Below are 17,143 nucleotides of genomic sequence, written 5' to 3' on the forward strand. Positions count from 1 at the left end.
TGGGGGTCAGCACTACAATCAAATTAAAGGTGTCTCCATGGGGGCTAAGTATGCCCCTAGTGTTGCAAACATCTTCCTCAATAAGTCGAGGATGAAGTGATATTTGGCAACACATGGCCAGACCTCCGGTTATACCGCAGGTATATAGATGATATCATGGCAAGGCACCGAGACTACCCTGAACAAATGTATTTGCCACATATATATACATATATATGGCATCAGATTCACAGTTAATGCCCACAGACAACACAGACTTTCTGGATTTGCATATCTTCAAAGGTGGTGACACGCTTGGTACTAAAACACATTATAAAAACCCAGACTGAAATGGCTACATTCCAGTGAAAAGCTGCCAGCACCCTAAATGGAAGATGGCTATTCCAAAGGGTCTGTTTATGTGCATAAGAAGGAACTGCACATTACATAGAGACTATGAAGAACAAACAAATGTCTTAGTGCAAAGATTTGTGGATCTATTTTTTTTTCTTCCGTGACCCTGTCTTCCTCTTTTAATTGGCACCTTAAATTTGAATACACATATTTTAAGGATTCATTAAAGGTACAACTATATTTAATTGAAATTGCCCATGAATTTCCATTTCATGTATTATATGGGTTGTTCATATAAATTGTGTCCTAAACTGAATGTTGTTGCAGCAGTAATGTTACCACTGCCAAACCACTGAATGCTCTGGGTGCTCTGTAGTATCTGTTACTTATGTGTGCACAGCCTTATTTGACGCGTCTTAGGCCAAACCTGGCTCTTGTTGTAGGAAACCATCATCAGTCTTTTGGCAAGTGAAACGTTTCAAATATTTGCAATCAATTTCAAATATTTGCCAAGAACAGAGCACACACAAACAGGAAGACACTGTAGCCAAAGCAAATTATGTTCATTTTAAACCAAGACAGTGAAAAACTAACTTTTTTTTTTTTTTTTTTTTTTTTTTTTTTGCGAAGGCCATCAAAGATCAGTGTTTAAATGAAAAATTGCATTGTACAAACGACTCTTGACACATGATATAATGAAGGATGTTGTAGTCTACAGTTCTGTATGACAAGATCTTAGTGCATGGTTCAAAGCACTGTGAAACAGGAACATACTGTAAATAAATAAAAGATTTCCTGGCTAAACAGCTTAGTATATTTATTATTACAGGTACTTATTTAGCACCATTAATTTACGCAGCGCTTTACATATGTATTGTACATTCACATCAGGCCCTGCCCTGAAGGAGCTTACAATCTAAGGTCCTTAATTCACATTCATACATATACATACTAGGGCCAATTAATCTACCAACATGCCTCTGGAGTGTGGGAGGAAACCCATTCCGGCACAGGGAGAACATGTGAACTCCAGGCTGGTAGTGCCGCGGTTGGGATCCAAACTGACGACACTAGTGCTACTAGGCAGAAGTGATAACCACTTAGCCACTGTACTATCCATATTGATCGTCAGTCAGGCAATTTAACTTGCACCGGATGGGTTTAGGTTGCCCTGTAGCCATGCAATACCATTCTTTATAGTAATTTAGAACATTTTTTCTGTTGCCGTGCATTGGTAGCTCATTCCCAAATGAATGCATCAAATAAAGCATATTAACCTGCATGCCTTATTACGCTGCAACACAGGCAGTTGTGAAAGGGCCCTAAGGCTGGGTTTACAACTATGTATTGCATTTACCCATGGTCAAACATGTGTTGTACTGCAATGATGTGTGGTGCGGTATCATTCATTCGGGATAGTTTCAGGGGGAATCATTTGTGCGCTGTCGGGACTATAAATGGGGCAGTGGCCAATACCTTTCATCTCTTTATTTATTCTGAGCATGCGTGGCACTTTGTCCGTCGGATTTGTGTACACACGATCAGAATTTCCGACAACGGATTTTGTTGTCGGAAAATTTTATATCCTGCTCTCAAACTTTGTGTGTCGGAAAATCCGATGGAAAATGTGTGATGGAGCGCACACACGGTCGGAATTTCCGACAACAAGGTCCTATCACACATTTTCCATCGGAAAATCCGACCGTGTGTACGGGGCATAACAAGGTTGGGCATTATAGCCATACAAGGCATGCCGCACTTTCTGTTCTAGAGTGAAAACACTGCTCCTCCATATACAGTATAAAGTGTGAGCACTGTTACCCCAGGATAGAAAGTGTGTTATTTGCAGGATTAACAGATGACAATAAAGAAAATATGCTGTCACTATTGTGATAGGAAGCCAGGAAAATCTATGGGTTGTGTCCAGGATGGGAGATATATTTGTCCCAGGTTCATGCTGTACACTGATTGCTTTTGGGTTTGTGCTGTGTAGTGAGCCTGTTTGGGCTCAGTGAGGGTACACAAACTCAGGTGTAACAGATAAAACACTCAGGGCTCTATAAAACTCCCAAGTTGCTTCAACAAGGGGCTCCACCCTGGAACCAGATCTCTGTGCATGGCAGACTGGGGAGCAGCAATACCTCTGAATAGTGAAATTGAGCCCTGGTTCACATTGGAGTGATTTGGCATGTCAAACCGCATGCCAAATGGTGAAAATTGCTGGCAATGGCACTGTCCAAATCGGTGCAACTCCACATCGATTCCCAAAAGCAGTTTCTGTTCTACTTTTGGCAACTTCAGGGTGCAATTTCCATTGACATTTGTGCAGCAACCCTCACAGATGTTTCTGAAATCACCCCCGAAGTCGGGACTGACATTCGGGATTGAAATCGTGCAAGTTCAGCTGAACTCACACAATTTAATTCCGGCTGTCAGTGTGAACCTGGGCTAAGTCTGTGAGTAAAAGCCTCTGTTTATTTCTATGTGACCGGCAAGTGTCTGAGCAGTGGTAGGCTGTGGCAGAACAAGTGGTTAGGTTCCTGTGTTTTTGTAGTTAGAAGCCCAAAGTGGCAAGGGTTTATTTTCTGTTTTTGTTTTATTTTACCTGTTTTGATGCCTGCACACAGACGTGTAAATAAACCACAGTTTTTGTTTTCACAAAGATCCTGCTGTCTGTCCGTGCGTACTTCACTGTGCTGTGACCCATCCAGGGGGTCCTGCACACTCTGCTACTGAGCTAATTCCTTACACTATATAAAGTATGTATGCTAAGATTATTCATTGGTCTAGTGATAAACATTATTTATCAGTCTAAAGTTACCTCCTAAAAGTCTATGGATGGCTGTGATATGTTAACTAACAGAATTGCTTTATATGCCTTATTATTATGTATAAACCCTGTAGTGGACATGTTTAACCACTTCAGGTCCGCCCTATAGCAGTTTTACTGCTACAGGGTGGCACCTGTGTGCCAGATCATGTAAATATACATCATCTGACACTTCCGGGTAGGGGTCGTGCAGCCAATCGGTGGGTGCACAGCACCTGATGTTCCCTGGCACCCGCTGATCATTAGGCAGAGAGGCAGATCGGCAATCTGCCTATGTAAACAAGGCAGATCACCATTCTGTCAGGAGGGAAAGGATGGAAAGCAAAGCAGGGAATAAGTTCCATCTCTTCCCCTAGTAAAAGCACCTAACAAAGTATAGTAAAACACAGGTTAGGCACGCAGTTAACCCTTTGATCACCCCGGATGTTAACTCCTTCCCAGCCAGTGTCATTAGTACAGTGACAGTGCGTATTTTTAGCACTGATCACTGTATTAGTGTCACTGGCCCCCAAAAAGTGTCAAAAATATCAGACGGTCTGCTGCAATATCGCAGTTCTGCTATAAGTTGCTGATCCCCGCCATTATTAGTAAAAAAAATAAATAAACAAAAAAAACCCATTTGTTTGTAGACGTTATAACTTTTATGCAAACCAATCAATATACGATTATTGGGATTTATTTTACCAAAAATATGTAGTAGAATACATATTTACCTAAATTTATGAAGAAATTAGATTTTTTTAAAATGTTTTTTATTATTGGATAGATTTTATAGCAGAAAGTAAACTATATTATGTATATATATGTTTTTTTTCAAAATTGTCAGTCTTTTTATTTATAAAAAAAAAAAATGCAGAGATGCCACCAAAAGAAAGCTCTATTTGTGGGAAAAAAAGGACATTTTTTGGGGGGGGGTACAGTGTTGCATGACCGCGCAATTGTCAGTTAAAGTAACCCATATCGCAAAAAATGGCTGTCATGAAAGGGGGGGGGGGGGAGGTAAATGGTCCGGAGGTCAAGTGGTTAATAAGGTATAGAACAATCTACAAAATTCAGTACTCTAGAAGTTCTATAGAACATTCTTATTTTTAATTGATATGCAGTAACTATAGTAAACGAATATATCAGAAAGCTGATGAGTGTTAGTGCATATTGGTACTAGTTGTATTGACTTATGAACCCATCATAAAGGATTTTTTTGTGTTCTAAAAGACTAAACATAACAGACAATATTATCTTTCATGCTTTAGCCCAGGTTCACACTGAGCTGCGGGAAACAAGCCACGCGAGTTCATCTGAACTCGCACAATTTCACTCCCGCATATCAGTCCCAATTTCGGCCGCCATTTCTGAGACATCTGTGCAGGTTTCTGCACAGATGTAAATGCAAATCGCAGCCCGAAATCTCAAAAAGTAGTACAGAAAATACTTTTTGAAATCGGTGCGGCGCCACAAATGCAGCATCGCAACAATTAGGACGGTGCAATTGCCACCGGTTTGACATGCGATTTGACATGTCAAATCGTACCAATGTGAACAAGGGCTTAAAGTGATAAAATCATGTTTTCAGTAGTAACTGTAATTAACTGCATTTGAACATCCTATTATCTAAGTCTCCTGAGTCAACAGTGAAGCCACATTAAGTAGTACAGAAGTTGGGTTTAAACTGTCTTTATTTATTGTTTGGTAGCAACAGAAGGCAATATCCACATGTGACAACCACACGGGCCTGACATGGCATCCTGCTGAGGAAACTCATTCTTTGTTTAATTTCTTGCAGAAAACAAAAGCTAACAAAATACATTAGTCTGTTACTTGGCTGCCTATTCACATTGCAGGAAAATCCTCATTTCCCTGTCTCTGCCAGTATCCTGGAAAATGGCAGAAGGCTTGTAGCAATTCCACTTTAAGTTGGCACTAGACATAATGAAACAGCTCTGACAAGTGTGAAATTCTTGTTCCTATTGTCTTGATCTGTTAAGTGAATAGGTTATCTTGGCAAAACTTCTCTAAGTGATACGCGTAAACAAAGTGAGCCATACTATACACACAAAGTATCTATCTATCTATCTATCTATCTATCTATCTATCTATCTATCTATCTATCTATCCTTTTTTCCACAGGTATTAGCAGCAGGAATTTATCCAAAATAACACATCTGTAGTAGGCCACGAAGTTGCTGCACTCAATCTTCTCATTTTATTAAATAACAATATATTCAGAGCATAATACAAATCGGCAACAGTTCTGCACCATAACTAATCCTTTCTCAAGCTCCCCAATAGTAATACATGTTATTGATACCCACAGTATACTTTTCAGATCATTAGTTATTTTTGCATTGTTCTTATCAAGAGTTAAAGTGATTGTAAATGATCAATAAATCTAATTCAAAAACTTTCGCTGAAGTGTTAAATCAAAAATAAATACAAATGAAAAATGAATACAAATGGACAATGATGAGACTGCAGCTGCTGCACAAAGGTGCTAGAACCTTAAAGCAATATAAAGTATAAAACAGCGCAGGCAGCCTATATCAAACAATACACATCCTAATAAATGGTGCCCTATACATCAATATAATTGTGACATAAGAAACACAAAGGGGTTTATTTACGAAAGGCAAATCCACATTGCACTACAAGTGCACTTGGAAGTGCAGTCACTGTAAATCCGAGGGGGACAAAATAAAAAACAGCATTTTTGCTTGCACATGATTGGATGATAAAATCAGCAGAGCTTCCCCTCATTTCAGATCTACCCCTCAGATTTACAGCGACTGCACTTCCAAGTGCACTTGTAGTGCAAACTGGATTTGCCTTTCGTAAATAACCCCCAACATCTGAAAAGTGCTTGGTGCTTTTGTAAAAAATGTGTAAGGTGCTCCAAAACTTTGAACGTTTCGGAGGGGCGAAAACGCGTCATCGAACTTCCGGTTCGTGCTAACCAGTGACGCAGTTTCCGCCTCCGTGGAACGCACGCCACACAGCGGCGAACTCGTATGGTTTTTTACTGATGCCTGTCTTTGCCAAATATCCTGTAAGTTGCGCATTTAATGCTCTTGATAACTCATGTTAAAGGGTATTTCACTATGAGTTCTTTCTCTATTTTCCCATCTGTGGAGTATGGTATATCTTCTTGGAAGAGTGTGCTGAGCAACCATCCTGCATACCCCCAGATCATTAGATCACTGCTTTTTTGATCCCAGACTGCGAAGCTGAGGATCTAATATTTCTGGTGAGTGGGGTCACTGAAGGGGGAGTCACCTCACTCGTTCAAAGTTTTAGAGTACCTTGCACTTTTTACAAAAGCACCAAGCACTTTTCAGATTTTGTGTTTCTTATGTCACAATTATATTGCTGTATATAGGATGTGTAATGTTTGATATAGGCTGCGAGCACTGTTTTATACTTTAGATGGTAAATGATCACCTTGTAAAACAACCCATTCTGTGTAAAATAGACATGAAAGGCAAAACATTTGTGTATAGATATAAAAAAAATTATATAAATACATTTTTCCTCTTTTTTTATAAGTGATCACATTTCCTCTGTTCTCAGCAGCATAAGAGCTGAGGGGGAGGAGAAACAGCAGTACGCTGAGCTTCCCAGTGAAAGACTGTGCAGGCGAGAAGTGTCAGGGCAAGTCTGATCTTTGGAGGATAGCAGGCTGAGTTCCCAGCATAGCTAGAGAACTGACACAGTGTGTTCTCCTGCTTAGTGTGGTCAGTTTTTGACAGGAAAGCAGAGGGACTGGCAGGAACACCAGAGATTTCACACAAAGGAAGCAATACAAAGAGAACAGGATACCTTTTCATACAAGTACATGGTACAGCAGGCACATATCAGGAATATGAAATGATGGGTTTACATACTTTTTAAGGTCAGAAGATCCATAATAAAACAAACATTCTGAGCTTTAGTATATAATCCAGAATGATACAATAGTTCAATACCCATTTCATGTTTTATGTGGCTCCACAATCTCAATACATTACAACCAATGGGAATGGATGTTGGTATTTGTTAGTTAGACAAAGGGTTATGTGGGCTTTAGTTTTACAAGTCAGATTATTTCATGAAGATGTGAGATTTATCCCCCTATTGCTGTTTTGAGACGTTTTACAAATGTAACTTAGGATATATTTTGACTATCGATGTGAATGAAATTAGATAATTTCCCATCTAAGTATTTGCATGAATGAGATCATGATGTATTACTTTTGTATGGTTTAAGAATGGATTGGTTACGGTCTTGCAAACTGTTGCCAGTTTGTAATATGCTGAGATGATACATTGATGTTGGTGTAAACAAAGGCATTTTAGAGTAAACAATATTCCATAGCTAATGTTCTCCAATACTCCAATAAGCAGCAGCAGATTATAATTAGGGTGTGTTTGGGTCAGCTCTGGGCACAGACTCTCAGGAAAGCCAATGGCCACCTGCCATGTTCACCATTCCTCATATTGGGCATTACAAAAACTGCTGTTTTCAGTGGGAGAGTTACTCCATGTGCTGTTCTCTGACTTTTAGTGTAAAATGTAACTCACTACTAATAGTATATGTGCAGCACAAGTGCAACTTTTTTCTGCAATGTGTGTCTTAGAATGTATAAGCTACCTCTTCTAATAGAACTGTTTTTTCTGTCCCCTGCACTTGACTGGCATTATCCTACCATCCTCAGGTATGTCTATATATGCAGTACTCTCTCTCCCAGCTCAGGAAGAGAGGATGTACTTTGGCATTGTCATCTTGGGTGGTCTTGTCCCAGCACTGGTCAGGTGTAATTCTCATAAAAAGAGAAGCTGTATTGTGCAAGCTCAGAATATGTATAACATATATAATACTAAATGCTGAATGTAATTCTTAGTGCCCATTATTAGGCCTGCATGGACACATTGGTAATGGTTGGTAACTGTTCTTATTCAGTATGTGTGTGTGTGTGTGTGTCAGAAATCATGAAATCAGGCCGAGACAGAAGCACAGTTAAATCACACTTGTTTAATAATAAAAGAACAAACGTAGTCAAAAGATAGCCAAAGTTCAGTAACCGAAACGGATAGTCAGCCAAGTCAGAAGTCAGTGATCAATGTAGTGGAACAGCAAGCAGGATCTGGAGCCAGAAGGGATGTCAGCAAAGCAAGTCTTGAACACGAACGCAGGAGATAGTTTCTGTGATGTGACCAAGGCGAAGGCAGAGCTCTTCTGGACTGGACGGCTTAAGTAGGCAGGACTGACGAGCAGGACATCATCAACAGCTGAGTAACTGTGGAGAGATAGGAGTTGGCAATTAGCCGACAGCTGAGTGGCCAGCTCAGAGAAGGAAGGGCTGAGCCCAGCTCTGACAATGTGAAGGTGCACAGTTCTTATTTGCAGCACAAAGGGAAATTTCACAGTGGGATTTGTTTTATTCCTTGAAACAGTTCTTTACATCTGAATTTACTTTACTATATCGAATCATTTTAGCTCTGCAAGAATGAAAAGTGGGCATTGATTTAAGTGCCCACAACATGGGATTGTGGCAGGCAAAAGGATTTTTTTTTTTTTTTTAATTTTTGACTACTGTCACTTTAAATGGCAGAATCTGAATGGCATGTGGCTCCCGAGCGGGAAAAACGTGATTTGAAGCAGGAAAAACACGTGTATAGCAGGGGAATACACGTGTTTTAGGGTTATATAAGACCCTCACATCAAGCCCCTGTCACAGTTGACCCCACAGCGGCTTGACGAGCTCCCCATCCCTCCCACCCTGTCGCAGCACCTGTTATGTGGTTTGTCACCCTTGGATCAAGGGGGGACTTTGATGAATGTTTTATTTATGGTACTCGCTCAAGTTCTATAACTGAGCGAGATATTGATATATGTTTTATATAATTTAATAAATTAATAAAATGAATAAATAAAAAAGAAAAAGAAAATTTAAAAATATTTTATTTATTGATGAATTATTTATAAATTTATGTTTATACCAATAAAGGTGCCGCGGCCATTTTATCGCCAATTTTAATTGAGTTTGAGTGTGAATTATTTCCTTTTCTTTGTTAATCTTTTGTACGGCCTACATTCCCATGCTTTTCTATTCAATTTCAGAGAAGTGGCAGTTGTGTTCTGCAAACTTTCCTCTACCTTTTAGTTGTCTCCTGCAGAGTCTGGTTTTAGACATAAACCAGGAAATGAAGTAAATTTCATGCAACTGTTGGGGGTGGTGTGCACCATATTAACTAAGCAGATAAACTTGTTTCACTTTTATACTATGAAGAGTGGTACAAGTATTATGCTTGCACCACTCTTTCATAATTCCCCCATAGTGTCTATATAGCCAAAACTTTTTTTGGTTTTGGATGGAGTAGGGAAAACTTAAAACCCCTGCCACCAGTTTATTTGCCATTTGCACACATTGGGAAATGTTCTCTTTTACTTTTTTTTCAATGACACAAAACCGGCATTATTATTATGGTTAATCTCCCAAAGTAAGAGGCTGTCCCTGGAACAGGTGTGCCAATTGAAAGATGTACCCTTACCTTTTGCTTTGGGGATAGCTGTAAAATGTGGATTTCCCCTTACTCGTTGTCTCAGTACCATAACTCATCAGGGCAACATTTACTTTAGTGAATGTCCCCAAAGGGACAAAGATACAACACAAAACTTGACAAGAGGGTCTAACCCTTCCCCACACCACCCAAAACCATAAAAAAAACAGTTTGGCCTATACACTTTAAAAAGAGATGGCAGCCACACATACCAAAAGAGAAGGTATGCCTACACTGCAAGCTTCAGTTAGTGATACAAATGAATGCCACTAATGTGGGCCACCTATGTTATTCCAGAATGGCGGAAATCAAATATTTAAGGATGCACACAGCAGAGATGCAGTATATTGAAATCCCGCGGTTTTTTTTTGTTATGGGAACAAACTCATAACTCAGGTCATTTTTAACCACTTCAGCTCCAGAAGGATTTGCCCCCTTCCTGACCAGGTCATTTTTTGCGATACTGCACCGCGTCACTTTAATTGACAATTGCACGGTAGTGCGACGCTGTACCCAAACAAAATGTATGTCCTTTTTTCCCCACAAATGGAGCTTTCTTTTGGTGGTATTTGATCACCTCTGCAGTTTTTATTTTTTGTGCTATAAACAAAAAGCGTGACCATTTTGAAAACACAATATTTTGTACTTTTTGCTATAATAAATATCTCCAAACTTTTTTTTTTAAACTAATTTCTTCCTCAGTTTAGGCCGATATATGTATTCGTCTACATATTTTTGGTAAAAAAATTGCAATAAGTGTATATTGATTGGTTTGCGCAAAAGTTATAGCATCTACAAAATAGGGGATAGATTTATGGCATTTTTATTTTTTTATTTTTTACTGGTAATGGTGGTGAGCTGTGATTTTTATTGGGACTGCGGCGGACACATCGGACACTTTTTTTGGGACCAGTGACATTTATACAGCTATCAGAGCTAAAAATAGCCACTTTTTGTTTTTTTAAAGCCAGTGGCGTGCAAAACACACCCAAAAACTTCCACCAGGTGCCAAAAAAGTGCACACACATAAAGAGTGAAACACAAAAACGTGCAACGGGTGTTCAGTGTCCTCCACTAGGGAAAGACCTTACACTGATCCCCCGGGGCGTTAGGCTCCAGACAGAGACTGAGGTACTTTACAATGGGTCCATCTGGCCGAAACCAGGCGGACCCCGGTTCTCTGGAAGGTCTGCCGAAACAGACCCACCCAAGTACTAGGTGGGGCTCCCCTGAAGGGAGACCCCCAAAGGAGAGGGCGAACCAAGCCAGAAGGCCTTTGTCCACCCCTTCCCAAGACTTTCAGAGTAGGCCCGAGGACCCACACCCTACTCATCACACAGTGACAAACGTGTATCAAACAAAAAAAATACAAAAAAGTGACAAACATGGGGATAAATAAAAAGAAAGTGGGGAGAAGGAAGGTGGGAGAGTAAAAGTGACCATTGTGAAATACAATGGCCGGCCCTCCGGCCAGGAATAAAAATTTCTCCTGGTCCTAGCCAAAGGGCTCGGCCCTAGAGGCAGGTGTGAAAAACGTGTGTAGTGGTGAAGTGACCATGGTGCCATAAATCAAGTGCCTAAACACTGTGACTGTACGGCACCCCTGAACTGCCACTTCAGGGGCACATTCACCACTGGCTTTTCAAAGCAACCCTGACCCACAGCCCAGACCACAGCAGCCCCCACCCCAGGCAGGAAGGCATGAAGTTCTGGAAGCTTGGTGAGAGCCCTTTACCATCGGGCCTCACCGTCGTTCCATCCCTCCTACCTAATTACATTCGGGAAATACTGGCCGCTCCCCTGGTGGGAGTAAGGGGAGCCAGTGTTCTCTCCCGAAAAACTGCCCGGAGCTAGAGCTGCCCCAATCTAGGCGAGAAGGCCAGGGACCCGACCCTCCGGCCAGACCTAAAAATAGCCACTGATTACTGCAAAAATGTCACTGGCATTCAGACTTTAACATAAGTTTATGTGAGATCTTTAGTTAGACTTCATTTAGGATACTGTGTACAGTTCTGGAGACCTCACTTACAAAAAGATATTGATGAGCTAGAACAAGTCCAAAGACAAACAACAAAATAGTGAAAGGTCTGAGGGACAGGAGGAGAGACTTCAGGAATTTTATTATGCACAGTCTGAAGTAAAGAAGGGAGACGGGAGACATGATTGGAAACTTTAAATACATCAAAGGTGTAAATAAGGTTCAGGTTGGAAGAGACTTACAGTAGAAGTATTGAGTCAGTCAAGACTAGAGATGTGAAGGCCCGGAAAAAAAACGTAAAAATTCGGGAAAAAAAAAACTTTTTTTTTCTGTTTTTTTCCTGAAGGCTTTTTTGTTTTTTTCCAAAGATTTGGAAAAATTGAAAAAAAAAATTGTGGAATATTTTATTTTAACATGATGAATAAAAAATTTTAAGACAGGGTGTTCAAATATTTTCCAAATCATTTCTAAAAAAAAATGTATGATATCAGATTATTCTAATTTCTGTGCGCTGAGGACAAGCAAGTCCTAGGTAACAAACTGAATCCTCCAATGCAAGAACATTATGCATTTCTTCCTTTAGGAGGTGCTGTGCTGCTCTTTTAACAAGAACCGGTCCGGTCAAACCTTAACTTTTTAGAAGTTCCTAATTGTGATGACGGATACTGACAATTTCAGCTCAGAAAATGATTCTGATTAAATGTCCATCGAAACTTAGTCCCACTCTCTTCTTAACACTTCCCCCATCTTCAATTCTTTTTTTGAGAATGGGGTTTTTATTTCTATTTAATACCGTGGAGAGGAAATATGAAAAATTGTTGCTTTTGGTTTTGAAAATTGTTTTGTGGAGGCTTTTTGGCTGTTCCACATAAACTAGTAAGCAGTTCAGGAGATTGTTGCTCCCTTTTGTTACAAATAAATATTATAAAAAAGAAAATTCTGTTTGTGATAATTGTTTGGCTACACTATATTTTTAATATGCTAGTTGTGATAATGTTATGCCAAGTCAAATTGTCCATAGTCATATTTTATGTTCCTAAAGTAACAGACTTTAATCTTAAAAAGACAAAAATATAGCATTTTTTTCAATTTTTCCGAAATTTTCCATTTTTTTTTCCCCCCAAAAAACGGAAAAAAAAAACGTTTTTTTTCCAAGCTTCAAAATTTCCAGAAATTTTACATCTCTAGTCAAGAGTAAAGCTGGGTACACACTATGAGTTATTTACCCAGCAGATTGAACAAAAAAAACCTGTCAGCTCTGGTCGGAGCCGCTGTACTTATGATCCAACGTTAGTACAGCGACCTGTTGTGTTCTGACAGGGGAAGGCTCCCCCCGCGCTAAAACACTCCAATTGGCGCTCTCAGCCATTGGCTGAACTAGAGGCGGTCAGCTTCTGTCGGACCGGCTGGCATACGTACGGGCCGAATGTCGGACGGTTTTTATTGAACCAGCTGATGTCACCCAGCGTTCAGCCCGTGTATACTGGGGTTAAGTGGGGGAAAAAAAATGTGTGTGTGTGTGTGTGTGTGTATAATAGATTTTAAAAAGTTCACACACCCCTGTTAAAATGTCAGGTTTCTGTGATGTAAAAAATGAGACAAAGATAAATAATTATAATTATTATAATAATAACTCTTTCCACCTTTAATGTGACCTATAAACTGTACAACTCAGTTGAAAAACAAACTGAAATCTTTTAAGGGGGGGGGTAAAACTAAAAAACTAAAATAATGTTGTTGCATAAGTGTGCACACCTTCCTATAATTGGGGATGTAACTGTGTTCCGAATTAGGCAATCACTTTCAAACTCATGTTAAATAGGAGTCAGTACACACCTGCCATCATTTAAAGTGCCTCTGATTAACCCCAAATAAAGTTCAGCTGTTCTAGAAGGTCTTTCCTGTCATTTTCTTAGTCGCATTCTACAGCTGCAGGAATATCTGGCAAGTACTGGCTGTGTTGTACATGTGACAACAATCTCCTGTATTCTTCATATGTCTGGGCTATGGACGTGGCAAGACGGAAGCCTTTTCTTACGAAGAACAACATCCAAGCCCAGCTACATTTTGCAAAAACACGTCTGAAGTCAACCAAAAGCATGTAGGAAAACATGTTATGGTCTAATGAAAGGTTGATCTTTTTGGCCATAATTCCAAAAGATATGTTTGGCATATATATATATATATATATATATATATTATAATTTTTTTTTTTTTTTAAATAAATGTCAGTCACTCCTGTTTGTTTCTGTTATGTTCTGTGCCATAATTTAATTTTGAATTTTTTTTTTTCTTTACTTTGTAGACTTATCTTATCAAGTATGGCTATCTTAAAGAAGAACAAAGGGACTACAATGCAGCAAAGTTTGCAGTGGCAGTAAGGTAAACAAGAGATTGCTCATATATGCATAGAGAATTCATACTGACCTAAATAAAGTTATATGGGAAAACAAGTCTTATGCCGCGTACACACGAGCGGACTTTACGTCAGACTTTGCTCGGCGGACTTTACGCCGGACTTTATGATGGACTTTCCGAATGAACGGACTTGCCTACACACAATCCACCAAAGTCCGTCGAATTCGTACGTGATGACGTACGACCGGACTAAAACAAGGAAGTTCATAGCCAGTAGCCAATAGCTGCCCTAGCGTGGCTTTTTGTCCGTCGAACTAGCATTCAGACGAGCGGACTTTTCGACCGGACTCGAGTTCGACGGATAGATTTAAAACATGTTTCAAATCTAAGTCCGTCCAACTTTTGAGCAAACAAAGTCCACTGGAGCCCACACACGATCGAATTGTCCGAAGAAATCCCGTCCGGCGGGCAAAGTCTGCCGTAAAGTCCGCTCGTGTGTACGCGGCATTAGTCCTTCAGCTGGTTACTGCTGACTTTAGACTACATTCATATAGCAGTTTATTAGCAGCCAGGGGTGACCACTGCCGCCAAAAATTTGTACATTCTTGCCAACCATTGTAAGCACTGCTTGCACACACTGTGCGCAACAAGCAGCTGCTGTCCTATTTGTATCTTGTACAAATCAATGGCTGACGCTACTGATGTTCACATGAAACTGCTCATCTGAGCAGTTGCATGCAAACAGAGCCTCTGACTGATCCTGAAAGCAGACAGTATGCATCCAGAATCAGTATTTCTATGGAGTTTTGGCCACACACAAACTAATGGCAGTGAATATGCTAGTTTTGTGTGCATCCTGAAGCAGCATTTAGCTACTGCTGAATGCAGCAAACTGCCAAATGAATGTAGCTGTAATGAGTTAGTTTCATTAGGGTTACACTTTCATCACTTACCACCTAAAATTCTTTCCTCATAAGTTGCTTTCCAAGCAATTACTCAATGACCGCTTTGATTATATACTTTTGTATAATATATATACAGTGTGTGTGTGTGTGTGTGTGTGTATATTCTTTTTAGAAGTCACCTGTGCATACAATAAACTACATTACATTTTTTAACATAGAAAAGCACAATGGCTTTATAATCTTGCTTACAGATTCTCTTTTCCCCAAATTCTAGGTTAGAACCCAATATCAAAAATTACCTTTGTGAGACGTGCCAATACAATTCGCAAACACTTATTAATATAATTGTCTGCATTAAAATGATGTATGTACAGTATCTCACAAAAGTAAGTACACCCCTCCACATTTTTGTAAATATTTTATTCTATCTTTTCATGTGGCAACACTGAAAAATGACACTTTTCTACAATGTAAAGTAGTGAGTGTACAGCTTGTATAACAGTGTAAATTTGCTGTCCCCTCAAAATAACTCAACACACAGCCATTAATGTCTAAACCGCTGGCAACAAAAGTGAGTACACCCCTAAGTGAAAATGTCCAAATTGGGCCCAAAGTGTCAATATTTTGTGTGGCCACCATTCTTTTCCAGCACTGCCTTAACCCTCTTGGGCATGGAGTTCACCAGAGCTTCACAGGTTGCCACCGGAGTCCTCTTCCACTCCTCCATGACGACCTCATGGAGCTCATGGACGTTAGAGACCTTACGCTCCTCCCCCTTCTATTTGAGGATGCCCCACAGATGCTTAATAGGGTCTTTTGTCTTTGTCTTTGTACTCCTCACCTGGTTGCCGCCACACATGCTTAACACCATCTGAACCAAATAAGTTTATCTTGGTCTCATCAGACCACAGGACATGGTTCCAGTAATCCATGTCCTGCTTGTCTTCAGCAAACTGTTTGGAGGGCTTTCTTGTGCATCATCTTTAGAAGAGGCTTTCTTCTGGGAGGACAGCCATGCAGACCAATTTGATGCAGTGTGCGGCGTATGGTTTGAGCACTGACAGGCTGACACCCCCCCCCCCCCATCCCTTCGTCTATTTCCCAAAAACAATTTCTGGATATGACGCTGAGCAGTTGCACTCAACTTCTTTGGTCCACCATGGTGAGGCCTGTTCTGAGTAGAACCTGTCCTGTTAAACCGCTGTATGATCTTGGCCACCGTACTGCAGCTCTGTTTCAGGGTCTTGGCAATCTTTTTATAGTCTAGGCCATCGTTATGTGGATGTCAGGATCACTTAGTGCTCCTGCTCCTCAATCCAGCATCCAGGTGCTAGCTGTTGCATTCCCCGTCTGTGTTCACCTGCAAGGTGATTGATCTGGTCAGTCACCTGCTATAAGCAAATTGAACACTCTATCCCTTGCTTGAGACAGAGTTACCTGCATTGTTCCTGGTCAAGCCTCCCATTTGTTTGCCCTGCTTTGCTGTTGGATTTCCCTGTGTATGACCTGAATTGGATATTGGTCTGTTCCCTGAACTCAGCCTGCCTTTTACCTGGACTGTCATAGAACCACACTATCTGTCTGTTAAACTGCAAGTAGTCTGTTGTTTGCTCTGTTTGCGTCTGCCCTGGTGTGGTGGCCAGGCACTATAGCATTGTGTATAAAGTACACAAGTACTGGTAGGCCTGCTTGCCTTAAGGGAAAGGGGGCTGTTATAGGTGAAGCACACAGTAGCTAGCTATAGTGCCTGCATTGAGGTAGACATGACATTCGTGACAGTAGAGCAACAATTCTTTTTTTTAGATCCTCAGAGTTCTTTGCCATGAGATGCCATGTTGAACTTCCAAACAACAGACTTGGGGGGGGGGGGGGGGGCGCACACACTAAAAATGCGTTTACATTCAAGGTGGTGCTGCTATAAGACCGTAAACAGAACAAAATAGATTATAGTGCACACATACAAAAATTACATTTAAATTCTGCAAGGCTATTTAAAAACACCTGAACATATTCAAAAATATGGGAATTTGGCCACACTATATGGTCATATAGTGCTAAGACCACTTACTGAGTCAAAGTACCCCATTATCAGTGGGTATGTTGGACTTCCAGTGACCAGTATGAAAGAGTGGGAGCGAGAACACCAAATTTAACACACCTGCTCCCCATTCACACCTGATACGTTGTAACACTAATGAGTCACATGAC

The 17,143-nt window shown here is 40.3% G+C and overlaps 1 protein-coding gene across 1 annotated transcript in view; it reads left to right on the plus strand.

The window, feature by feature from the left end:
- MMP28 (matrix metallopeptidase 28) overlaps positions 1-17,143 on the plus strand; it is a 115,068-nt gene that overhangs the window by 23,900 nt on the left and 74,025 nt on the right. Inside the window, exon 2 of the mRNA XM_073615219.1 lies at positions 13,978-14,054. Coding sequence (XP_073471320.1) covers positions 13,978-14,054 — 77 coding nt within the window. The remainder of the gene's footprint in view (positions 1-13,977; positions 14,055-17,143) is intronic.

Source organism: Aquarana catesbeiana, linkage group LG02, assembly GCF_042186555.1.
Source record: "Aquarana catesbeiana isolate 2022-GZ linkage group LG02, ASM4218655v1, whole genome shotgun sequence".
NCBI classification, from domain to species: domain Eukaryota; kingdom Metazoa; phylum Chordata; class Amphibia; order Anura; family Ranidae; genus Aquarana; species Aquarana catesbeiana.